The 27,750-nt window shown below is 31.0% G+C and overlaps 1 protein-coding gene across 20 annotated transcripts in view; it reads right to left on the bottom strand.

Annotated features, from left to right (window-relative positions):
- Positions 1-27,750, bottom strand: part of Lasp (LIM and SH3 domain protein Lasp) — a 333,829-nt gene that overhangs the window by 111,566 nt on the left and 194,513 nt on the right. For all 20 annotated transcript variants that reach the window (XM_073985188.1, XM_073985192.1, XM_073985183.1 and 17 more), the window contains exon 3: positions 17,673-17,767. In XM_073985188.1, the coding sequence (XP_073841289.1) occupies positions 17,673-17,767 (95 nt within the window). The remainder of the gene's footprint in view (positions 1-17,672; positions 17,768-27,750) is intronic.

The raw sequence follows: 27,750 nt of genomic DNA on the forward strand, positions 1-27,750 counted from the left end.
GTCGCAGTGTATTTTCTCACTTCATTTCTACGTATTCTAACAACACAACAATTGCATTAACTCCATCAATGAGAAGCAGCAACGTATTGTGTTGCTTGTTGCCATTTGCTACCGACCGTTGCTATAGCCATAATGTTGCTGCCGCCACTTCACTGCATAGTTTTCTTTTCCTCTTTCTATGTCATAAAGTTGAAAGTAAATATAGGCTAAACATAGGCCAATGCAAAATACAAGGAAAGAAGAAAACTTTATAGGAAATTTTTCATATATGAGTATAAGCACATACGAACATATGTTGTTGTAGTAAACAAGCAACAACCAATAACATAGATACGACATACTCAAATATCCATGTATATGTGTACAAAATATATTTCAAGTCACACATCCTGCCTGGTTTGCAGCATACTGACACATTTATTGTCATTCCCCTGCTCTACTGTCTAATGGCCAGAACGAAAGAACTTTCCCACAGTACAAAGTTTTATTCGTAGTTTTTCATGGCAAATACAAATTAATGTCATTTTTAAAAGCAAGCATTTGCCTTTGCTTAATGAGTATTGCAATATTTGTTAAGAGAGTATAAAATTGAAGGATTTATTTTGTGATAAGTCCGGAGAAAAAATTTAAATACTAAATATTAAATATTAAATATTAAATATTAAATATTAAATATTAAATATTAAATATTAAATATTAAATATTAAATATTAAATATTAAATATTAAATATTAAATATTAAATATTAAATATTAAATATTAAATATTAAATATTAAATATTAAATATTAAATATTAAATATTAAATATTAAATATTAAATATTAAATATTAAATATTAAATATTAAATATTAAATATTAAATATTAAATATTAAATATTAAATATTAAATATTAAATATTAAATATTAAATATTAAATATTAAATATTAAATATTAAATATTAAATATTAAATATTAAATATTAAATATTAAATATTAAATATTAAATATTAAATATTAAATATTAAATATTAAATATTAAATATTAAATATTAAATATTAAATATTAAATATTAAATATTAAATATTAAATATTAAATATTAAATATTAAATATTAAATATTAAATATTAAATATTAAATATTAAATATTAAATATTAAATATTAAATATTAAATATTAAATATTAAATATTAAATATTAAATATTAAATATTAAATATTAAATATTAAATATTAAATATTAAATATTAAATATTAAATATTAAATATTAAATATTAAATATTAAATATTAAATATTAAATATTAAATATTAAATATTAAATATTAAATATTAAATATTAAATATTAAATATTAAATATTAAATATTAAATATTAAATATTAAATATTAAATATTAAATATTAAATATTAAATATTAAATATTAAATATTAAATATTAAATATTAAATATTAAATATTAAATATTAAATATTAAATATTAAATATTAAATATTAAATATTAAATATTAAATATTAAATATTAAATATTAAATATTAAATATTAAATATTAAATATTAAATATTAAATATTAAATATTAAATATTAAATATTAAATATTAAATATTAAATATTAAATATTAAATATTAAATATTAAATATTAAATATTAAATATTAAATATTAAATATTAAATATTAAATATTAAATATTAAATATTAAATATTAAATATTAAATATTAAATATTAAATATTAAATATTAAATATTAAATATTAAATATTAAATATTAAATATTAAATATTAAATATTAAATATTAAATATTAAATATTAAATATTAAATATTAAATATTAAATATTAAATATTAAATATTAAATATTAAATATTAAATATTAAATATTAAATATTAAATATTAAATATTAAATATTAAATATTAAATATTAAATATTAAATATTAAATATTAAATATTAAATATTAAATATTAAATATTAAATATTAAATATTAAATATTAAATATTAAATATTAAATATTAAATATTAAATATTAAATATTAAATATTAAATATTAAATATTAAATATTAAATATTAAATATTAAATATTAAATATTAAATATTAAATATTAAATATTAAATATTAAATATTAAATATTAAATATTAAATATTAAATATTAAATATTAAATATTAAATATTAAATATTAAATATTAAATATTAAATATTAAATATTAAATATTAAATATTAAATATTAAATATTAAATATTAAATATTAAATATTAAATATTAAATATTAAATATTAAATATTAAATATTAAATATTAAATATTAAATATTAAATATTAAATATTAAATATTAAATATTAAATATTAAATATTAAATATTAAATATTAAATATTAAATATTAAATATTAAATATTAAATATTAAATATTAAATATTAAATATTAAATATTAAATATTAAATATTAAATATTAAATATTAAATATTAAATATTAAATATTAAATATTAAATATTAAATATTAAATATTAAATATTAAATATTAAATATTAAATATTAAATATTAAATATTAAATATTAAATATTAAATATTAAATATTAAATATTAAATATTAAATATTAAATATTAAATATTAAATATTAAATATTAAATATTAAATATTAAATATTAAATATTAAATATTAAATATTAAATATTAAATATTAAATATTAAATATTAAATATTAAATATTAAATATTAAATATTAAATATTAAATATTAAATATTAAATATTAAATATTAAATATTAAATATTAAATATTAAATATTAAATATTAAATATTAAATATTAAATATTAAATATTAAATATTAAATATTAAATATTAAATATTAAATATTAAATATTAAATATTAAATATTAAATATTAAATATTAAATATTAAATATTAAATATTAAATATTAAATATTAAATATTAAATATTAAATATTAAATATTAAATATTAAATATTAAATATTAAATATTAAATATTAAATATTAAATATTAAATATTAAATATTAAATATTAAATATTAAATATTAAATATTAAATATTAAATATTAAATATTAAATATTAAATATTAAATATTAAATATTAAATATTAAATATTAAATATTAAATATTAAATATTAAATATTAAATATTAAATATTAAATATTAAATATTAAATATTAAATATTAAATATTAAATATTAAATATTAAATATTAAATATTAAATATTAAATATTAAATATTAAATATTAAATATTAAATATTAAATATTAAATATTAAATATTAAATATTAAATATTAAATATTAAATATTAAATATTAAATATTAAATATTAAATATTAAATATTAAATATTAAATATTAAATATTAAATATTAAATATTAAATATTAAATATTAAATATTAAATATTAAATATTAAATATTAAATATTAAATATTAAATATTAAATATTAAATATTAAATATTAAATATTAAATATTAAATATTAAATATTAAATATTAAATATTAAATATTAAATATTAAATATTAAATATTAAATATTAAATATTAAATATTAAATATTAAATATTAAATATTAAATATTAAATATTAAATATTAAATATTAAATATTAAATATTAAATATTAAATATTAAATATTAAATATTAAATATTAAATATTAAATATTAAATATTAAATATTAAATATTAAATATTAAATATTAAATATTAAATATTAAATATTAAATATTAAATATTAAATATTAAATATTAAATATTAAATATTAAATATTAAATATTAAATATTAAATATTAAATATTAAATATTAAATATTAAATATTAAATATTAAATATTAAATATTAAATATTAAATATTAAATATTAAATATTAAATATTAAATATTAAATATTAAATATTAAATATTAAATATTAAATATTAAATATTAAATATTAAATATTAAATATTAAATATTAAATATTAAATATTAAATATTAAATATTAAATATTAAATATTAAATATTAAATATTAAATATTAAATATTAAATATTAAATATTAAATATTAAATATTAAATATTAAATATTAAATATTAAATATTAAATATTAAATATTAAATATTAAATATTAAATATTAAATATTAAATATTAAATATTAAATATTAAATATTAAATATTAAATATTAAATATTAAATATTAAATATTAAATATTAAATATTAAATATTAAATATTAAATATTAAATATTAAATATTAAATATTAAATATTAAATATTAAATATTAAATATTAAATATTAAATATTAAATATTAAATATTAAATATTAAATATTAAATATTAAATATTAAATATTAAATATTAAATATTAAATATTAAATATTAAATATTAAATATTAAATATTAAATATTAAATATTAAATATTAAATATTAAATATTAAATATTAAATATTAAATATTAAATATTAAATATTAAATATTAAATATTAAATATTAAATATTAAATATTAAATATTAAATATTAAATATTAAATATTAAATATTAAATATTAAATATTAAATATTAAATATTAAATATTAAATATTAAATATTAAATATTAAATATTACAAATTAAAGTGGTAAATACAATATATTTTGATATAAGTAGCCAGAAAATCTCACTCCAGAACACACTCCCAATTAATGGGTCATTAGAGTTAAAAATCCCATTATTAGTTAATGACGTTTTTGTGGAAAATCGTATATCGACAATTAAGAATAACTCATCCTTAAAACTCAAATACACAGCGCAACATAAAACGCAGCAGTAGACATTGCGAACGGAAGTAAACCATGCAGCTTGAAATGCAAGTAGCGATGATGGCTGCGACAAACACATTTCTACACTTCGTTTAGCTTTGATTATGGCTCTACTAGAACTGCTTGCTGTTGCAGATAAATAAAACAGGAATGCTAGCATCCATCCGCTATCCAACATTGCTGCTTTTCTGTAACACACACACAACCACCATGTGATGTGTAATAATTCCGGCCACTGTGCCGTTGTTAAAATGTAATAAATCTATTGTTATTGCATTGTGTGGTTGTTTGGTTTACTGCAGCAGCCTTTGCCTAGCGGTAGGTAGCTCAGTCGGTCGTTCGGTCGTCATTTGGTCGGATGTCGTTTGTGGAGTATTCTATTCTGCATATTTTCTGCAACTAAAAGAGTGGAACAAATGACAATAATGACCGTATAAATAGTACAGAGTGTAATTGAAACACACATAATGATGATGGCCTTGTTCAGTAGAAGAAGAAGAAGATGACGATGGAAGCAAAGTGGAATACAAATAATTGCTCTCTTATGGAAATTTAGTAGCACTTTTTTATTGAAATAACCAGACGAGGAGAAAAGGGAATAAATTAAAATTATTTAAAACTGCTAACAACGCTACGATATCAGGGAAGTAGTATTGGTCAAATATAAACAAAGGTAATATTTATGGGACCAACAAAATATATAACGGAATCAAACGCAAATCACTTTGGGCTTGAGCTATCTGGGATTATTTTCCTACCAAAATCCAAAGGTACTCCTTTTTCAGGTTTCCGAGTTATGATGAAATATAATGGATGTGGTTCCTTTGGTCTTAGCCGCCTCCAAGACTACTGCGATAGGAGTTATGTTGCTGCTTGCTGCGACAAAAAATCTTGCAGCGTGTCTCCAACTTCGGCGCCCTATTGTTGTTGTTCATTTATGCAATTCAATTGAAATGGTATTCGCAATTAGTTTGAGAAACATCGTGGTTGCCGTGAAATAAAGCACACTGTAGCTTCCAACGTTGGGATTATAACCACGTTTTGCATAAGGTTCGAACGAGAACCGGAGGACTGCTGATGCAAAGTTGCTAAATGTGTACATTAGGATTAGGACTTTTTGACCTTTTTTCTCAAAAATGATTTTCGGTAAATTTTGCTCCATTTAAATATTGAATAAGGGCACGCAAAACCACTTTTAATTGATATTATATATGAAATAAAATTATATACGATATTAAATGATATACAAGTAAAGATATGATGATAAAATTAGTGAGAAAAAGAGGTTACGTCATTTTGATTAAAATAATAAAATGATTCTTTTATCGAATCACCTTATAAATAAGATTTTATCTAATTTTAGGTAGAAACTTATCAATAAGATATACGGATATAAATCACCAAAAATGTCATGACAACACCACACTTTACGATGAGCAATATTGCAGATGTTATCTGATACGCGAAATCATCCAAGGCGTTGGGCCCACACGGAATTTCAACGGTAATGCTTAAGCAACTGGATGAACTCGGAGATGTGTGTTCGACAAGTACCAGTAGCCTCTAAAGTTGGAGGGGTTGCTGAAGTCAAGTAAAAATAGTAGCAGTGGGGAAGATTCTAGAGGCGGAACACCACCCATGATGAAAAGCTGTTTCCAAGTTTTTCAGCATGAATTGTGGAAAATGCGCAGTTCCATAATAAAATTACATCCTGCGATTCCGCCAACCATGTCAAACTGATCGAGGACAAAGAGAAGACTTCCCTCCAGCCGTGTTTGAAACGTTGTGGAATTCAAGTCGAAGGCCGTATAGTAAAACTGGGAGTTCCCTTAAAACGGAGGGATATCTTCGTAACCGTTTAACCTCTCTGCTCTTTTGAAATCACATTTGTACGTTCTTGGCGTAGGGTCATATCGTCGATGACACATGTGATAGGTTAAATATCTACATAGTCCAGTTCTTCCATCTGAGGAATATGAAAATATTCGCCGCTAAATCGACTAACACACTGTTCACCACCTGGGCGGCTGAAATGAGACTCACTCCGAAACATATTAAAAAAGACGGAGCAAGGTCCTCAAGTCGGTAGATGGCAGTACATGGGGTGCTAACAAAGAAACTATTTTGACGCTACACAGCGCCAAATAACGCCCTGCGGACTGCAACAGGATGCCTCCTCACGACACCAGTGGACAACCTTCATGAGGAGACGAATATTTTAGCAGTGCATCAGCACAACAAGATGTTGTCGCTGCAATACCTGCTTGGCTGTTATTGGCATGAGTATCCCTGTCGCATCGGTACTCAGAGATCAACACACACGTTGAACTTTTGTGGGGGAGGTCCCTAAGGAGTGGACCGATATAGTCTATATTATATATATATATAATATTTATATATATATATATATATATATATATATATATATATATATATATATATTATGATGGGCAAAGCATGGACCATTTTAGGGAAAAGTTTCTAACTTTTGTGCGGCAGGTACCCGAAGAAGTGGACCGATATGACCCATCTTCGAACCTAAACTAAGATTTGGACAAAATATTACAAAGATCAAATTTTGGACCGAATTGACTGATTAGTTCGAGAGTTATCGTATGCTCCAGACAGCCAGACAGACCTACACACAGACGAACGGACATTGCTAAATCGACTCCAAATTTTCTGAAACTGATTTCGTCCAAAGACTGAAGGTATAATTATTAGACAGCGGAATTTTATACAACCCCTATTTTTGGCCGATTCATGTCAAATTCAAAAATTGGGACTGGGCTTATTTTTGGCTTCTGATTATGTTGCAATCGAAATATATGACATATGCAAAATGCATAAATTTTTCCATATGCAAAATTTATGAATTTTACATATTTCCTTATGCAACAAATATTTCAATAATAGATACAAAAATGTTTGTATGTACAACTTTTCTGTTTAAAATTCTTTTCAGACAAGTCAATAAAATAGAGAAATGTATAACCACAGCCCCAACCTTCAAAATACCGAAAATCGGGAGGTATCTTTCTATGGGGGCTATATGAATGCCTGAACCTCAACCGACAAATTTTAGGTGGAAAGTTGTTTACCCCCAAGGAAGACTTAATACCAAATTTCAGCCATTTTGGCGGGATATTGGAGCCACAACCTTCAAAATGCCGGAAATCGGGAGGTATCGTACTATGGAGGCTATATAAAGACGTGGACCTATACCGAAAAACTTCAGGTGGAAAGTTTTATACCCCTAAGGAAGACTTAATACCAAATTTTAACCATTTCGGATGGATATTGAGGCCACAACCTTCTAAATACCAGAAATCCGGAGGTACCGTTCTATGGGGGCTATATGAAGACGTGGACCTACACCGACAAATTTCAGTTGGATTATTTTATACCACCAAGGAAGACTTAATACAAAATTTCAGCCATTTCGGAGGGATATTGAGGCCACAACCATCAAATTACCGAAAATCGGAAGGTACCTTTGTATGGGGGCTATATGAAGACGTGGACCTATACCGACAAATTTCAGTTGGATTGTTTTATACCACCAAGGAAGACTTAATACCAAATTTCAGCCATTTCGGAGGGATATTGAGCCCACAACCATCAAATTACCGAAAATCGGAAGGTACCGTTGTATGGGGGCTATATGAAGACTTGGACCTATACCGACAAATTTCAGATGGATTGTTTTATACCCTCAAGGAAGACTAAATACCAAATTTCAGCCATTTCGGAGTGATATTGAGGCCACAACCTTCAGAATTCCGAAAATCGGGGGGTACCGTTCTATGGGGGCTATATGAAGACGTGGACCCCCAAGAAAGACTTAATACCAAATTTCAGCAACTTTGGCGGGATATTGAGGCCACAACCTTCAAAATGCCGGAAATCCGGAGGTACCGTTCTATTGGGGCTATATGAAGACGTGGACCCATATCAAGAAATTTCAGGTGGAAAGTTTTATACCCCCAAGGAAGACTTAATACCAAATTTCAGCCATTTCGGATGGATATTGAGGCCACAACCTTCAAAATACCAGAAATCGGGAGGTACCGTTCTATGGGGGCTATATGAAGACGTGAACCTATACCGAGAAATTTCAGGTGGAAAGTTTAATACCCCCAACGAAGACTAAATACCAAATTTCAGTCATTTCGGATGGATATTGAGGCCACAACCATCAAAATACCAGAAATCCGGAGGTACCGTTCTATGGGGGCTATATGAAGACGTGAACCTGCACCGAGAAATTTCAGGTGGAAAGTTTAATACCCCCAACGAAGACTTTATACAAAATGTCAGCCATTTAAGTGTGATGTTGAGGCCACAATCTTCAAAATATCGGAAATCGGGAGGTACCGTTCTATGGGGGCTATATGAAGACGTGGACCTATACCGAAAAATTTCAGGTGGAAAGTTTTACACCCCCAAGGAAGACTTAATACCAAATTGCAGCCATTTCGGAGGGATATTGAGCCCACAACCATCAAATTACCGAAAATCGGAAGGTACTGTTGTATGGGGGCTATATAAAGACGTGGGCCTATACCGACAAATTTCAGATGGATTGTTTTATACCCCCAAGGAAGACTCAGTATCAAATTTGAGCCACTTTGTAGGGATATTGAGGCCACAACGATTAAAATACCGGAAATCGGAATGTACCGTTCTGTGGTTGCTATATGAAGTCGTGGACCTATCCCGACAAATTTCAAGTGGAAAGTTTTATACCTTCAAAGAGGCCTTAATACCAAATTTCAACCATTTCGGTGGGATACTGAGGGCACAACCTTCAAAATACCGGATATCGGGAGTTACTGTTCTATATGGGGCTATATGAAGACGTGGACCTATACTGACAAATTTCAGTTGGAAAGTTTTATACTCCCAACGAAAACATTTTCCAAAATTTCAGCCATTAAAGTGTGATGTTGATGCCATAACCTTCAAAATATCGGAAATCTGGAGGTACCGTTCTATGGGGGCTATATGAAGACGTGGACCCATTCGGACAAATTTCAGGTGTAAAGTTTCATACCCCTAACGAAGACTTAATACAAAATTTCAGCCATTTCGGTGGGATTTTTAAAACACAATTCCTTGTATATATTTTTGCATATGGTTTTGCATATGCTCATTTTATGCAAATATGTAAAAATATGTCAAAATATGCACGATATGCAAAAATTGCTGGTCCTTATTCGTTTTATTTTGTGATAAAACGAGTTTCTGTCTAATCAGATTTTCTCTGGATTTCGCTTTCCAATAATTATCCTTAAATTCTCAACCTATCCCCGTTAGAAGCTTAAAATACCCTCACTTGTGGGATAAATTAAAGAAATCAATGGATACACTTTTAATGTTATTTACGTTTGTAGATGGATTCGACAATATTTTTCAAAATGCTCTTCAAAATAGGTATGTACGTTTGTTTATATCTATGTATGTATATTTGCAATTTCATTTCAAGATATGTACATATTTCATATTAAGTTCTTACAAAATGTATCTCTACAAATATCATTTTCCTATGAATTATTGCGATACAGTCTGTCGCAAAAGTTGGTATGCAGCATTGAACTCAAAATATATTGAGGATAAAAACCACTATAACTTATCGAAATCAACAATTACTTTTATTTAATAGACTCGAAGGTAGTCTTCGGTGATAACAATGAAAATGAAAAGTATGCAGCGGAAAACCCTTGCGGAAATGCCTAAAAAATTCTCGATATTTTTGAACATAATATAACTAAATCTGTATTTAAGATCCTCAGGAGGATAGGCTATTAATTGGTAGTTAATGTTTTGAGGTTTTTGGAACCGCTCATGACCCTATTATCTAGGTTACTGTAATACATAAATAAAAAAATAAGTAATAGTGCTTTTTATCCTCAATATATTTTGATTTCAATGCTGCATACTAACTTTTGAGACAGATTGTATATATACACATATCTGCAAACAGATAAGTGTGAGCAAATGCATGTTTATATATCCACATAGGTATGAAATATACAACCTTTACATACGTTTAACTATCTTCATTACTATGAATGTGTAGATAATAAGAATGCAAACAGCTGGAAGGGTTGTCGACGATGAATGATGATATCCAATCGCACGTACATACATACATACGTATCTATGTATATACGCATTAGGCCGGGGAGAACGCTTGAATATTTTTCTGGTCAACTTTTGTACCGCAGTGTCATTTATAAATATTTTCCGAAAAATGTGCACTTTCTCAGGGCCAAAACTTCCTGAAGGAGCATTCCAATACTTTTGCGATGTACTAGAGAATTCTTAATTATTCTGTTGGCTGCAATTTTGGTCTCTGTGTTGGATCACAAATCTCAATGGTTTGGCTGTTATATGTCAAAATATCGAAAAAACGTCAATAAAAAACTTCAACTCAAAATCGAGAGGCTCGATTTTCACCGTAGACATATAGTTCAGAGTACTCTTTTGCTCAGTTTAATCCAAGGAATCAGAAACGCGAAGGGCCCATTAAGGTTTTTTTCCTTACACACAAATCGCCCCGGCCTAATATGCATGCATATGTAAATATACATATACTGCGAGATACAAGTTGTGTGATAAGATAAATGACAAACCAAATAAATGACAAGAAGTAGACAGACATATTTATCGTCAATTTGCGCATTCATATTTGTCTTTTTCAAGTAGCTATCGTCAGAATGAATAAAGTTCCCTCTCCATCATAGGCATCGTCATTATTCATGGTCAAGATGATAAACTTAGAAAAAAAAACAGAAACAATACAAAAGCTTAATTTGTCATAATGATACCGCTAACATACATAAAGGGGTGATGTAGGGGATAAAAGATACCAAGGAAAGGCCCTGACCGGCTTTAACATGGCAAAGACTAGGACTTTTCTCGGCCCCTCTTTCGTCTCAAGAAGAAACTCAAGTAGAATGGTAGTGAGCTAACATGTACCGTGGTTCCTATGGATGAACTTTAAAAACTTGGATTGGGCGTTGAGCTAGTAACCCAAATATACGAAATCGTTGACATATACCAAACATTTTTAGTAACCAAACTTCTTAATGGAGGACTCGAAATATTAAATTACGTTAAACTAACCCAGCAAAATTTGATGGAAGTGATTCCATGAGATGCCATGATTTCACTGGATCTTTTGCATTGGTTCAAATGAAGTCGTGAAAGATCCGATCTTTTTATCAGCATTTGAACCCATTTAAAGGAAGTCGTGAAAGATCCGATCTTTTCATCAGCACTTGAACCCATTACATCGATACAATAGAGATGAATTTTGTGTTTTTATTTATACACATGTACATATATTTTCTTTTACTAATCTAAGATTTATTAAAGCTATGTAAGATTTATTAATTATTGAGCAAAAAATAGAGTCGGACTGCAATCTTTGGTATTATAAAAGTTTCCTTGCCTCCTCTAGAGAGCCCTGCTCTACAAGTCGATTTGTAGATCCCTACAAAACAAAAGAGTGTACATTTCCAAAATGTTCGTAAAATAAAATTCACGAAATAGTAATTTGCAGTTAGAGTCCATGTCGAAATCTTAACTGGTGATGGGAACTGAAAAACCTTCTGTAAGATGAATCAATCAATCAGTTGCGGAGGAATTAAACTATGTTGCGAGTAGCGGCGGTGCTTAAACTGCAACAGCTGGACGGCCAAATGTAAAGTATCTCAATAAAGTTCTCAACCTGTCGCTAGCCACACACATCGTTCCCGAAGTCTAGCAAGGATGCAGCAAAGGTGAATCGTCCAGACCAATTTCGCTTCAGTCGCCCGTAACAAAGACCCGAGAGGCTTTAGTCCCCCAGCATCAGTAATAACTGTCTAGTTGCCGATCAATAACATGGGATCCGCAAGCAGCACAACAACTGCGCTGAACGTCATCTCCACACATATTAGTCGAGGACTCAATCAAAGTAAGCCGTGTGATAGAACAGTGATAGTAACCCTTTGAGACTGTCAAGCACTCCACGCTGTTAGAGTTCATCGAGCAAACTACGCTCCAGCTAAGTTTGAAACGTTGGATAATAAATTATAGTTTGGACGTCTGTCGTGCGGTGAATTTATGATCAAGATGTCCGAGACCCGTAGAGTGAAAACTGTCTAACCCATAACGTATGCGGATGATTGTACGATCTTGGTGTCGGGTGCCTTCCCTGATGACATTTGTGAATGACTGAACTCATTTTTGTCTGATCTTACCACCATTTTCCACGCGAGGAATATACAAATATCAGCCAATAAATCTACGGCCACTTTGTTCACCACTTGGGCGGCAGAGTTGAGAACAATAGAGTTGAATGTCATGGTCGATGGGAGTAGAACCAGGATCAACAAGCCTATCAAGCAGGTTTAAGAAGTACTCACATGAATGCAGTCGCAGATTCAATAAAAAACTATCTATCGTCTGAATGCGGTCTTCGGAGAAAGCAGAGTATTTTTGGCTCAATACGCTCGGGATGGTGCTGCCGTCTAAATTTCTATAGGTCAAGGTTTCATGATACAAAACATGTTCAGCGTCAAATCTACAAACAAACTTCAATATGTAGCCATTATTATTTCAAAAATTGCTTTGAATAAATAAAAACGCCATGAAAATCATATTTCAATACAGCATTTTCCGAACAAGGCGTGAAAAACTCATGCCAAAGGGTTGGTGAAAATGATATGCAAAGATTTACGAAAATGCTATTCTAAGGAATTAGTTAAGATGCCAATCCACCGAGTTAGTGAAGATGACATGCTTAGGATCTGAAAATGAATTGCATCTTTTGGGGGTCACGCTCTTGAAAAAAGAATGAGTGAAGATGCTACAAAAATGACATTCAATTTCACTTGCACCCATTCTTGAATAGCATCTTTGGCATCGAACATTTTGCTGGGAAGTTTTGAATAATTTTTTGAAAAGGTTTTAGAGTTATCTTGCACAATAACCATTTTAGTATGTGCCGGCAGGGATTGGAGCTTATCTCTGGATACCCAAAACTTAGATGTCGATTATGGATGGCAATCCAACTCCAGTTGTGTTGCGAACAACAAATTTTGTAATACACCCAGAAAAATATATGTTAGAAATATGTTTGAATCCAAACAAATATTTGTATGGGACTGATTGCAAACAAATATATGTTTGGATCCAAACATAATTTGTTTGTGTCCAAACCAATATGTGTTTGCAACATTTTGTAACATATCTCATCCATTCGAAATAATTAATTTTCGGAAAATGCAGCTTAAATCCTCAAAATACTGAAAATCGGGAGGTACCGTTACTTTATTAGGGTTATGACTTTTTGAAATTTTTTCACAAAAATTATTTCCTGTAGTGGGAATGAATGACCTTTTGCCCATTTTATTATAAAAAAAGGTTCCGCACAAACCATGTTGAAAAAAATTCTATGAAATGAAAAAAATATTTTTTCTCAAAAAATTATTTCCTGTTGCACGAATGAATGGCCTTTTGCCTAGTAATGACGAAAATAACATTTATTCCATTTAAATTTTAAACAAGAAAAAAGCGTTAAGTTCGGCCAGGTCGAACTTTTTATACCCTCCCTGTCCACAATTTGAGGCGGAGATATTCTGTGACCACTGATACCTAAATAAGGTAAAAAATGTGTACAGAAATGTCTTCAATAGGTTGGCAACCTTATATGGGGATAAATCAAAGTATGGACCTACGTCGATAATTGTTGTTGGAGAAGTTTTGTGACCACTGGGAACCTCAAGTGTCGAATTGCAGATACTTCGGTCAAAAATTGTAGCTGAAATCCTCAAAATACGGAAAATCGGGAGGTACCGTTATTTGGGGGCTATACCAAAACATAGACCTATGTTGACAGTTTTCGGTGGAGATGTTACAGGCAGTTCGGTCACAAAATGTAGCTAAAATCCTCAAAATACCGCACATCGGGAGGTACCGTCATTTGGAGGCTATACCAAATCATAAACCTATGTTGACAGTTTTCGGTAGAGATGTTTTGTGACCACTGGGAACCTCAAATGTCGAATTGCAGATAATTTGGTCAAAAATTGTAGCTGAAATCCTCAAAATACGGAAAATAGGGAGGTACCGTTATATGGAGGCAATACCAAAACATGGATCTATGTTGACAGTTTTTGGTGGAGATGTTACAGGTATTTCGGTCACAAAATGCAGCTAAAATCCTCAAAATACCGCACATCGGGAGGTACCGTTATTTGGAGGCTATACCAAATCATAAACCTATGTTGACAGTTGACAGTTTTCGGTGGAGATGTTTTGTGACCACTGGGGACCTCAAACGTCAAATTACAGGTAATTAGGTTAAAAATTGTAGCTAAAATCCTCAAAATACCGAAAATCTGGAGGTACCGTTATATGGGGGCTATACCAAAACATTGATCTACACGGTGCTCTTGACGCAACTTTAAGTGGAAGGAAGTTTTTGCGGATTCTGAAACTAAAATGTTCATTGTTGAGAAAAATTAATAATCAAAAAAAATTGTCGGAGCGCTTTTTAAATAAATCGCGATTCAAGTTGACATTTTAGGGGTTATTTAGATTTTCATGATTTTGCTTGGAAACCGAAAGTTCTATCGAAATGGGATTGGAGCAAATGTGGTAGCAGTGAAAATTCTCTACATGATTGACCTTAATGGTATTTTCGTAGGTTTTACCATTTTTGAGATATAGAAGTTCAAATTGGGACAATATACTGATTGTATCACCTCCTTATAAAATAGTGTAATGCAGGATGCACATTAACTAACTTTAAGTGAAAAACCGCTTACACCTGGAAAGTTTTTGCGGATTCTGAAAAAGCAATGTTCATAGATGAGAAAAATCCAAAAACAAGCAAAAATCGCAGGAGGGATTTTTAAATAAATCGCGGTCAAAATTCACATTTTTAGGTTTATTTTCGGTTTTCGCAAATTTTGCTTGAAACCGAAAGTCCTATCGAAATGGGGCTAAAGAAAATGTTGTAGCTGTGAAAATTCTCTAGTGGATTGACCGTTATAATTTTTCCTAGGTTTTACCATTTTTGAGATACATATATAGATGTTCAGGTCACATTTTTAGATTTTTTGTTAGATTTCACGATTAGCTTGAAAACGGTAAGTCTTATCGAAATGAGACTAGTGAGAATCTTTTAGCTGCGAAAATTCTCTACAAGATTGGCTTTCGTAATTTGTCCCTAGGTTGTACAATTTTCGAGATATATCAATTTAAGTTGGGAAATTGCAGTCATGGCATAGTTTTATATAGAAGCGATACAGTCAATATATTGTCCCAATTTGAACTTATATATCTCAATAACGGTAAAACCTACGAAATTGTCAAGAAGATCAATCTTGTAGAAAATTTTCATAGCCACAACATTTTCTTTTCTTCCATTTCGATAGGACTTGCGGTTTCCAAGCAAAATGTTGAAAACCTAAAAAACTCCTTAAAAAAAGGTCCCGCACAAACCACTTTTAATATTTATGATATGTGAAATAAAGTTATATATAATATAAAATGATCGGGCATGTTCTGGAATTCACCGTGTATCCATTTCACATCACACATGCACTTCACCTGTGAAAGCAATTGATGTTCTGTGTTTCACGTGAAAAGAGCTTTCATATTTCACGAAAGAACTTTGGAAAGCTTTATTACAGCTTTCAAACTTTATAATTAACAATGACAAAGTATCAGTCTGTGTTGGCGCATCAACGAATACACATGTGTGTGTGTATGTACGCTTTGTTCTTTCATTGTTTACGAAACAGACGTAAACAAAGAAACGAACTCTTACAAGAGCGCCTACATGTTGAATTTAGTACCTCAAGAAAAAATACATTTTTAAATAATATTTTGTTAAGAAAATTAAATATTTTTTTTAAACGCTAATAGCAAACACATTAGATTTTAGTCCTATGCAGTTTTTTGTAGAAAATTTTAATTAGTTTCTTTAAAAAATAAGGATTCACTCAGCTCTCGCCATCAAAATTACAGTGTGAGGAATACACCCGAACTAGGTGTAAAATGTGTTGCAGAACAGCTTTAGGTGTGTTCTATACACGTGAGGTGCAGAGGTGAATGCCAGAACATGCCTGGATATATATGTTATAATGCGTTAATAAAATTAGTGAGAAACAAACGGTTATGTCATTTTGGTTATGTATTGCACCCCTATACCTTGTTTTCAGTTAAATATCTGCTTAAATTTAAAAAAATTGCAAAAGCTTTTTGTGCGGAAGCTTTTTTATAGAATCACTTTATAATTAAGATTTATGTATCTTATGTAGAAACTGATCACGCTATGATACAGGGATATGAGGTTGTAAAAAAGACATAACCCTAATGCTTAAATTTTGGTGGATATTGTATTTTATTGTACGTTTTAACGAAAACGTTTCTGTTCGATTATAAAGGGAAAAAGTTTGAGATAATAATGAGGAAAACTCGGGAAGAAGAGCATATTTGAAAATATTTTCTTTAATGGTACTAATATTTATTCCAAATTTATTGAAATTGGTATAATATATATAATATTTCTGAAATTTATTATTCCAAATTTAAGACTCTTCTACCCAGCAAAAAACTCATAGTAGTTATTTTTGGTTACCAAAACATGACTAGTAAATCTTTGCCTACTAAAAAAGATCATAACTAATTATTCATCGATTTTTAGTGGCCAACAAATAACTTATCGCTAGCAACATGCCCTGGTTAAAAAATGGTTTAGTAAGGAGATTTGTAATGAGTTTTTTTTTCTAGGTAGCTTTGCAATTTTTTACAAATTGTTCTGCACTTAAAAATTTAAAATTTTTAAAATTTAAGCAAATTATTTTTCTTATACTAAAATCAAAAAAAATATATGTTTCTTCTTTCTACTTACGCTTCGCAATATGGCATCTTATTGAAACCTTTGTACGTTTTCATATTCAATGCCATGGCACATTCTGTGCATTTGAAACATGTTTTATGCCAAGTCTGCAATAAAAATAGAAAGAGAGATGAAAAAATGTAGATTAGTTTACAAAAATACCAACAAGACTACAAGCCAAAAAGAAAAATGTCAGGTAAGAAAAAAAAAACAAAAACAATAAAAGAAAATATATAAAGTGCATTAATCACATGTTTGTCTTAAGCTTTGTCTTATTTCATTTAACTTTCATACAATACAATCTTCTTAATGAGCGACGGCAATGAATAAGCTGATACTCCAGAATAAAGCAAAACGACGAAAAGTGTAAAGAAATTAACACCAACCTCCAGGGGTTGTACGAACGAAAGTATGTTAAGGTAAAGTGTTGAATGAAAATTCTGAAAGAGAATGAATGCAACAGCAACTTGGAATGTACACTGCAGGTTGTTGTTATAAGAACGAACGAAGAATGAAATTTGAAGGCAACAATTCCAATTAGGTCGTTTAGCGTAAGGCATACATTTCTCATTTGGAAATCACATGTAATGAAACTAAGGACCAAGAAGGCTTAAGGGATGTGGGGCAATAATTAGCCCGCTCTCAGAAAAATTACTGAATATTAGATTTCCAGGCCAAAAACCCTAAATTTTTCTCGTCACCGATTGCCTTTAGGCTAACAAGGGTATACTCGTATACACTTTAACAGGACCAAAAATCTGTCTCATCGAAATAATGGCTTGGGCCTCAAGTTTGTTTGAAACGAATTTCGTTTCAATCTGGAGTCGATTTAGCCATGTCCGTCCGTCTTTCTGTCTGTCCTAATTATTCCACTAATAGACCCAATCAACTGGATCTAATTTTGGAAGTCATTCCTTTCGATAGTTGTTGTGACAGTCAATCGTTTCAGTTGGGGGAAGTATGGACTTGCCCACAAAAAAAAAAAAACATATTGTTGTAATCCTATCCGAACTTGTGTGAGACAGTTACCTTTAAGGTGTTGCCTGATATAGATCCTCATGGCACTTGATGGTCATTTGTGATAAATACTACGATGTGCAAAGTTTTAGGGAGGTACCCGAAGAAAGAAATTTAACGAAATGTAAAGTTTCTGTTACTCAATTCGTAAGTTATCATGCAATCATTTTAGTCAATGTCGACAGGGTTTTTAGAGCTATTGGGATAATCGTACCGTTGCTATAGAGGCCGCGAGTATAACATGCTTAAAACTTTAAAAACTATCCAAGACAAGTCCTAACTTACAAAGCACTTAAAAAACACTTTTGCGCTTTTTCTGCTAACCAGAAAAATTCGATGTGAGCTATCGTTCGCACACTATTAGAAATAAATGTGGCGCATCTTCAAACTTCATCTAAGTTTGGACAAAATATTACGTGGTGCAAAGTCTGAGCGAATCAATCGGCTCGAGAGTTATCGTTATGTGCCACTCTGGACTGCATGACTATACATTCAATGTAGACTGGGATGTTTTTAAACCCTCAGTCTTAAGGCTAAACCCTAAGTATGTTTGGACGAAATCCGTTTCAGACAATTTAGAGTCCATTTAGCTATGTATGTCCGTCTGACTGGCTGGGGCGCACTATAACTCTCGAACGAATTGATCGATTGGGTCTAAATTTTGGCATTAGTAATATCCTGCCCAAACTTGTTTTATGATCAGGTACCTCCACCAGAAAAGTTCAACATATTTGGCTAAAATAATACGTAACTCCCGACGGGAATAACCGATTTGGTCCACACTTTACTCATCGTAAAATTTCTACCAGACATAGACCAGTAGTGCGATTCTCTAACACATTTTTGGAGTTACCGACAAAAATCGGTAAAATTAATATATTATAATGTCGGCAATAAACGATGTCATTCGGTAAGTAAGCGACCAATTAAAGTTGTCGTAAAGTTCTACCGATAGCAACAGTGTTATCAACTTTTTTTGAATTTCTCATTCATAATTTTGCGTTTTAAAGTTACCGATTTTTGTCGGTAACTCAAAAAATGAGTTAGAGAAACGCACTGCAGGTTCAGATATGGTCTATATCGGTCAACTTCATAAGGTACCTCCCACACAAAATTTCAGTTCAGTATAGTGGAAGGCTTCCTCTCGAAAGGTTTTGAGATTTTCCACAGGTTTGTTCATGGGCAGGTCCATACTTCCTGAGAATATAACCGGAAGCTGTAAGAAACCCTATGGCCACCATTGAAAGTGGCTGGAGCATACGACAACATTCGAACGGGATACAAATTTCAAGATTCCAGCTCTACCCGTTCACCCAAATCCAAATTGTACCAAATTTAGTACCATTTAGTACTTTTGGTACACATAAGTACTAATTTCCAAAGGTATCCTCTTATCTCAGTCCTACACATCTACTGTAATTCTAATTACACATTTCAAGTTTCCAGCTCTGTCCGTTCACCCAAATCCAAATTGTACCAAATTTAGTATCATTTAAAATTTTTCGTGCCCAATGGTACGGATTTCAAAGACTACCTCAATCCTAAACTCCAAATTTCAGGGTTCGAGGTCTATCCGTTCACCCAAATCCAAATTGTACCAAATTTAGCACCATTTAGTACTTTCCGCACCCATAAGTAAGTACGAATTTCCAAAACTACCTCAATATCCTTCACTCTAAAAGCAATCTTAATTCCAAATTTCAGATTACCGGATCTTTTCGTTCACCCAAATCTAAATTGTACCAAATTTAGTACCATTTAGTAATTTTCGTACCCACAGATATGTACGAATTTTCAAAATTTCCTCTATCATACAGTCCAACAGTAGTCTCAATTCCAAATTTCAAGATTCCAGCTCTATCCGTTCACCCAAATCCAAATTGTACCAAATTTAGTACCATTTAGTACTTTTGGTACACATAAGTACTAATTTCCAAAGGTGCCTCTTTATGTCAATCCTACACATCTACTGTAATCCTAATTCCAAATTTCAGGTTTCCAGCTCTGACCCTTCAGCCAAATCCAACTAGTACGAAATTTAGTACCATTTAGTACTTTTCGTACACATAAGTACGAATTTCCCAAATTACCTCCTACACTTCAACAGTAATCTTAATTCCACATTTCAGGTATCCAGCTCTATCCGTTCATCCATAAAAATCAAATGTCGTTCGTTGGTAATCGCATCAGTTGAGAACGGATGGACCGATTTGGATAATTCTTTTTGTGAAATATTCGACATAACCCGACTTAGCTTTCTATGAAAATTCGATTTTTCATCTACTTGTTTCCATTTGTTTCTTTTCTACAAATCCAAATTGTACCAAATACTTTTCTGAAATTGTCCCGTTTAAAATGGCCTACAAATTTTGTTGAATTTCGTAGGGGGCGGGGTACTCCCCTATAACCTATATATTTAAAATAATTTCGAATGTATCGGTTTGGAAATTAATTTGCTAGACAATTGTGGTTGTGTCTCCGACTCTACCTACTTTTTTAGGACCCAAATACATGACAACGCCCATATTTTACATCTAAAAAACCACTGAACTGATTTTCCTGAAATTTCAGGGAATGTACAGGGATAGCCACCGATGGAAATAAAATGCATATTTTCTTGAATTTCGAAGAGGGTGGGGTACTTCCCTTTGTCGTATTTAAAAAACGCAATATTTTTATGAATAAAAATCAAATGCCGTCATAACTCAACTTAGGTTTTTATGGAAAGGCAATTTTACCGCCCCCACTTTTTTTTCAATTTTCATTTCATTTTAAGTCTAAAATTTTTCTGCAAAAACTACTGAACCGATTTTCCTAAAAATGTCAGGGAATGTGCAGGGATGGCCCTCGAAAACAGGCTACATATTTTATTGAATTCCAGAGGGGCGGGGTACCTCGCCTATGCGCTATTAAAAAAAAACTATATTTGCAAAAAGTACTCATGTATCGGTTTAAACATTTACTACTGAACCTATTTCCATCAAATTTGCAGCAAAAGCTTAATGTTTGCCGTTGTTGTGTATATATTATGCATTTCGGAGGAGGTGGGGTACCTTCCCCACGCCTTTCTTTTAAACGCTATATGTATAAGCCAAACTTATTATCAATTTCAGCATAAATATTGGTAGGCAATAGGTTTGTGTGTACCCTAGGTACATATTTGGAGCCAAATTACCGGACCACGCCCATTTTTTAAATATGTTATATCTTGAAAACTGATGACAACGCCCAATTTCATGCATTTTCCAGAAAATGTTCAGGAATATCCCGTGGTCCAAAATGTTGTATATTTGAAGACGAATTTCGGGAGCCTATAATCGCTATATTTGCTAAAGTTATGAGTGCATCGGCATGCAAATTAATTTTCGAAACAACGGAGATTGCGCCCCCGATCAAGAAAAGCGATATATTTACAAATTTCCTTAAATGGTGACGTTCAACGGTCCATCAGCCATGAAAAAACTAAAACATATATGTAAGTCTAAATAATCGGGAGAATTGGACTTAACCATTTTTTATACCCATGGAGGATATAATTAAATTTGTCATTCCGTTTGCAACACATCGAAATATTCGTCGGAGACCCTATAAAGTATATATATTATTGATCAGCATAAATTTCTATGTCGATTTGACCATGTCCGTCTGTCCGTCCGTCAGTCTGTCCGTCTGTTGAAATCAAGATACAGCTCGCAATTTTAAAGATAGAGAGTCCAAATTTGGTACAGAAGTTTTTATTACTTGCATGATGGTTGGTATTGAAAATGGGATATATCGGTCCACGTTTTGATATAGCCCCCATAGAACGGTACCTCCCGATTTTCGGTATTTTTAAGGTTTTAGCTTCATTATCCTACCAAAATGGCTGAAATTTGGTACGTAGTCTTCATTAGGGATATAAAACTTTCCCCCAGAATTTTGTCGGTATCGGTCCACACCTTCATATAGCCCCCATAGAACGGTACCTCCCGATTTTCGATATTTTTAAGGTTTTAGCTTCATTATCCTACCAAAATGGCTGAAATTTGGTACGTAGTCTTCTTTAGGGATATACAACTTTCCCCCAGAATTTTGTCGGTATCGGTCCACACCTTCATATAGCCCCCATAGAACGGTACCTCCGATTTTCGGTATTTTGAAGGTTTTAGCTTCATTATCACACCGAAATGGGTGAAATTTGGTACGTAGTCTTCTTTAGGGATATAAAACTTTCCCCCAGAATTTTGTCGGTATCGGTACACACCTTCATATAGCCCCCATAGAACGGTACCTCCCGATTTTCGGTATTTTGAACGTTGTGGCCTCAATATTCCACCGAAATGGCTGAAATTTGGTATTTAGACTTCGTTGGGGGTACTCAAACTTCCCCTTTAAATTTATCGGTATCGGTCCACGCCTTCATATAGCCCCCAAGAAAAGGTACCTCCCGATTTTACGTATTTTGAAGGTTGTGTCTTCAATATTCCACCAAAATGGCTGAAATTTGGTATTTAGTCTTCAATGTGATATAAAACTGTTCGCCAGAAATATGTCTGTACAGGTCCACGCTTTCATGTTGCCCCATTTCTGACTGAAATTCGTCGGTATAGGTCCACGTTTCGATATAGCCCCCATAGAACGGTACCTCCCGATTTTCGTAATACTGAAGATTGTGACGTCAATATCCTACCGAAATGGCAGAAATTCGTTAATTCGTCTTCCAAGAGTTATAAAATATTCCAGAAGAGTATTATCAGTATAGGTCCAAGTCTTTCTATATCCCCATAGAAGCGTACTTCTTCATTTTCGGTATTTTTTTAAGTTTTAGCCACATTCTCTTACCGAAATATAGGAAATTTGGTATTTAGACTTCTTTGAGCCTAAAAACTTTCCGTCAGAAATTTGTCGGTATAGATCGACGTTTTGAAATAGCCCCCATAGAATGGTGCCTCACATTGTTTTACCGAAATTGCTGAAATTTAGTATTAAGTATTCTTCATACACGAAAGGAAACTCATTATTCCATTTTATTTCAATACAACTTGTGGTGGAGGGTATAACAAGTTCGGCCCGGACGAACTAAACGCCGTTCTTACTTGTTTACTTTTATGATCATATCGCTTTAGGATAAATACGGGGGACATGGACGATTATAAATCCTAAACAGTATGAATGGGCGAAAAAATCCGATAGTCAGTAAGAGAAAAGACAAAATCTGTTGGTAAATTTAAAATTATCCTCGGTTTGACAATAGACCGAAAAAATGGGGTAGAAAATACCTATTTTTAAATTATCAAGCATAAAGTCCATAAAAATTTGTCATTAAAACTCATTACCATGGGTAAGCAACACGGACCGGTGTCTGCTAGTTAGTAAGAATTTTCAAAACCATTTCCATACATCAACACCACTTCCCAACTTTGATTTCATACCAAATTTCAAATGGTGGGTCGCTGACTAAAGCTGCCCTAGAATAGGGTTTCTATGGGTTTATTAGCGGATAACTCTGTTATCTGACCACGTACATTAACATAATTGGCATCAGTGGCAAGATGAAGAAATCTTCTTCCAAATTTGTCTTACGTTGGCGGTACGTGCCTTCCAGGAAGAACGCTATAAGATCTATATTAAAAAATTTTACAAATTTTCAGACAAAAATTTGGATTTTTTAATCCGCTAAATTGGTTAGATTTTATGTTGTTTTGGAGATTGTTTTATTTCCCCAAGCCTATTTCTGCATCGTAAGATAATCGGGACCTTTGTCCATGTCATTTTGTATTAACAGCATAAAACAATTCTTACCGTATAACCCCTCCAGAGGGGAAAGGTGGGAGAATGTTACGCTCTTGGTTTCTTAAAACATTCTTCGCAGCACCAAAAGCTGTAAACGGCGCATTGGATTGATTTTTACACTCTAAATATTTTTGGCCGCTTTCTCCATAGAAGTGGATCCACTGTGCATCAGTGACACTCATTTCAAATTTCAGAATTTTAGATCTTCTTGCCTAATACGAATGGTACAATAATATTTTGCACCTTTTCGTTTCGTATCGTTCTAGTTCGAATTTCCAAAAACCCAGCCTTATCTGACATCTTCGGACCAAGAATAAACCGCACCCAAAATTTCAAGACTCAGTCAGCAAGTCAGTCAGTCACTCATCATTACTGAACTCTTTTATAAGTACGTATATAAGATTAATTAGTTTGGTTCAGTTATCCCTCAGTCATTACGTATAAAAGCCAGGATGGTTAAAATTTTTGTATGCACCTAAAAGTTATGTTTACCAGAGAAAAGCCTATGATGCACAGGGGTAGTGGATTTTGATGTTTAAATGTATCACATATTCTGACAGTTCTATAATATGCTTCTGAGCAAATATTTGTGGTTTGCTTTTGTAAAAGAATCCAAAGGGGAAGGGAGGACAAAAATTAACTTCGACTTATTGCATAAATATACTCGTACCTGACAATACTTACCCAGCAAAATTTGACGGAAGGGGTTCTTTGCGATGACGTGATTTCATGTCATCTTTTGCATTGGTTCAAAGGAAGTCGTGGAAGATCCGATCTTTTCATTAGGATTTGAACCAATGCAAAGGAAGTCGTGAAAGATCCGATCTTTTCATCAGCATTTGTACCCATTCCATCGATCCAATAGAGATGATGTTTGTGTTTTTATTTACACACCTGTTTATTTTCATTTTGGTATGTACAAGTACTGCAAAAATCTACTAATTTTTACTATTTTTTCCGATAACATAAAGGAAAAATTGTTATCGTAGTAAAAATAAGTAGATTCTTGCAGTTTCTGGAACAGACCAAAGTTGTTAGAACTGTGTTCGTGATGTTGTCTTACATTTCCTGCATATCAAACAACTAAAACTTCTAAACAATTGGTATTATATGAAGTCCCAACCATCGAGCTAAAAATAGAATCGGACTGCACACATTGCTTTTTTAAAAGTTCCCTTGTCTGTTCTAAATCTGACATAGAATGAAATCAATCAAATCTCGCTTCTTGGAATTTGAAAAAAAAGTCCGAAACGAAAAGGAACAAAAATCTGAAAATAAAGAGGAAACTACTTTTGGAAAGAAACAATTAAAAATAAATTAATTAAGCATAAATGGAATTTTCCATAAAAAGTCTCTCCTCCCCGTTCGTTACATTTTGTTCTTAGAGATCCCTAAAGTAAGCCGGGTTGTAGATCCCTACATATTTCCGTCACTAAACAAAAGAGTATAAATTACCAAAATGTTGTTATAAAAATAACAAAATTATAAAATAAAAGTAATTTACGAAATAAAAATACTTAAAGGAGTGCATTTGGAGTCCATGTTGAAATCTGAACTGGTGATGGGAAGATAATTGAAAAACCTTTTGTAAGATGAAAGAATATCAGTTGCGGAGAACGGAGGAAGTAATCTTTTGCGTTGCAGCGGTGGTGATTACATTGCAATTTTGGATGTAAACTTTTGAAAAACTAAACTGATAAATTAATTGTAGTTATTTCATGAATTCGTTTGAATTAATAAAGAGTTTTTTTTTTTTTCATGAAAACCATATTTCAATACAGCATTTCCATTTTCCAAACAACACATGAAAATTTCATGCCAAGGGGTTGGTGGAAATGACATGCCAAAGCATTGGTGGAAATGACATGTCAACGCATTGGTTAAAATGACATGCTTAGGATCCAGAAAAGAACGTCATCTTTTGGGGTCCACGCTCATATAAAATTCATCGATGAAGATGCTAAAAAGATGACATGCTAGATCACTTGCACCCATGATTGAATGTCATCTTTGGCATCGAACATTTTGCTGGGTTAGCTACTGCACATATGTTTATAAGTAGCACAATAAACAAAAACAACATATTTACAAATCTTAAAGCCTAAGGAGGGAGAGAGATGCAAAACCAAAACTGATTAAATTACATCAAGACAACATTAACCATGCGTCTGTACTTGACAGGCAATGAAATCAACTTTGAGAACTTAATTTGTAGTGGCCAACTAGCCCCGATGTCTACAAAACAGAGTAGAGACAAGAATTTAAAACCAAAGCTAGAAGGAAATGGGGATAAATGAGAAAAATAAAAGAAACCCAAAGCAGATTTACCTCCGCACTTTGTCCAAAGTGTTTGCTAAGTAAGTGGTCATTTACCTTAATCCAGTCTAAGACATTAATCGAATAAAAGGATTAGGCTTTTGTGTTTGTCGCTTCTTGAAGATTTGAAATTGGAAACCTTCATGGCATTACTGTTTATCTATTTCATAAACTATTTCGGCCTTAACCACCTTCTTTTTACAGTTTGGAACAAAGCAAAACCCCATCAAATTTAAATAAACAAAACAAACTTACAAATTGTGTTTTTCGTTTTGGGCGGTATTAATTTACAACTGTGACTAATTGCATAATTGCTACGCATGATGAACAATAACAACAACAACAACCAACCACTAAAGAAAGATAAACATCTTAAACCACAGCAGAAGATTTCGTTATCTGTGCGCCGGTAGTAAGAGACGATTTTTTTATTTACATAGATTAACTTTGTTCCAACATAATTTTTTCTGCTCCAAATAAGAAATTTGATTTCGACATTTTAGACCGGTAAAATAAAGAAAAAAATATGAAGGTGGTAAAAGCAACTGTGAGAACTGGTAAAAAACCTTCAATTGGTTTATAACGCATTTATTCAGAATTCGACTTGAAAATTAAAATTTGAAAAGTCAGAAAACAAAGATTAGAAGGTCTTCTTTAATACTGGTCTTTTTTGTTGAAATACCCCCAACCAGAGCTGAGATGTTCGTCATGACAATTAAAACACAAATAATGAACATCTCCGCTGTAGTTCATATTGTTGATCGGATCATCACAAATATTTTTAGCGTAATATTTTGTTTAAGCTAAAATGGTTGGCACGATAACTCTAAAATGGAGTAACCGATTTGGTCCAATCGTAAAATTTATAGATCAGGTTCGAAAAATGAATATATCGGAGCAATCTTTCCCAAAACTACGGATTCATTTTGCACTTGTTGCAGCATGTAGTCTTAGCAGCCTCATTTCAAATTGTAAATTTTTTTCG

This window comes from Musca autumnalis, unplaced genomic scaffold (assembly GCF_047663935.1).
Source record: "Musca autumnalis isolate F117 unplaced genomic scaffold, ASM4766393v1 scaffold_4, whole genome shotgun sequence".
Lineage (NCBI taxonomy): Eukaryota > Metazoa > Arthropoda > Insecta > Diptera > Muscidae > Musca > Musca autumnalis.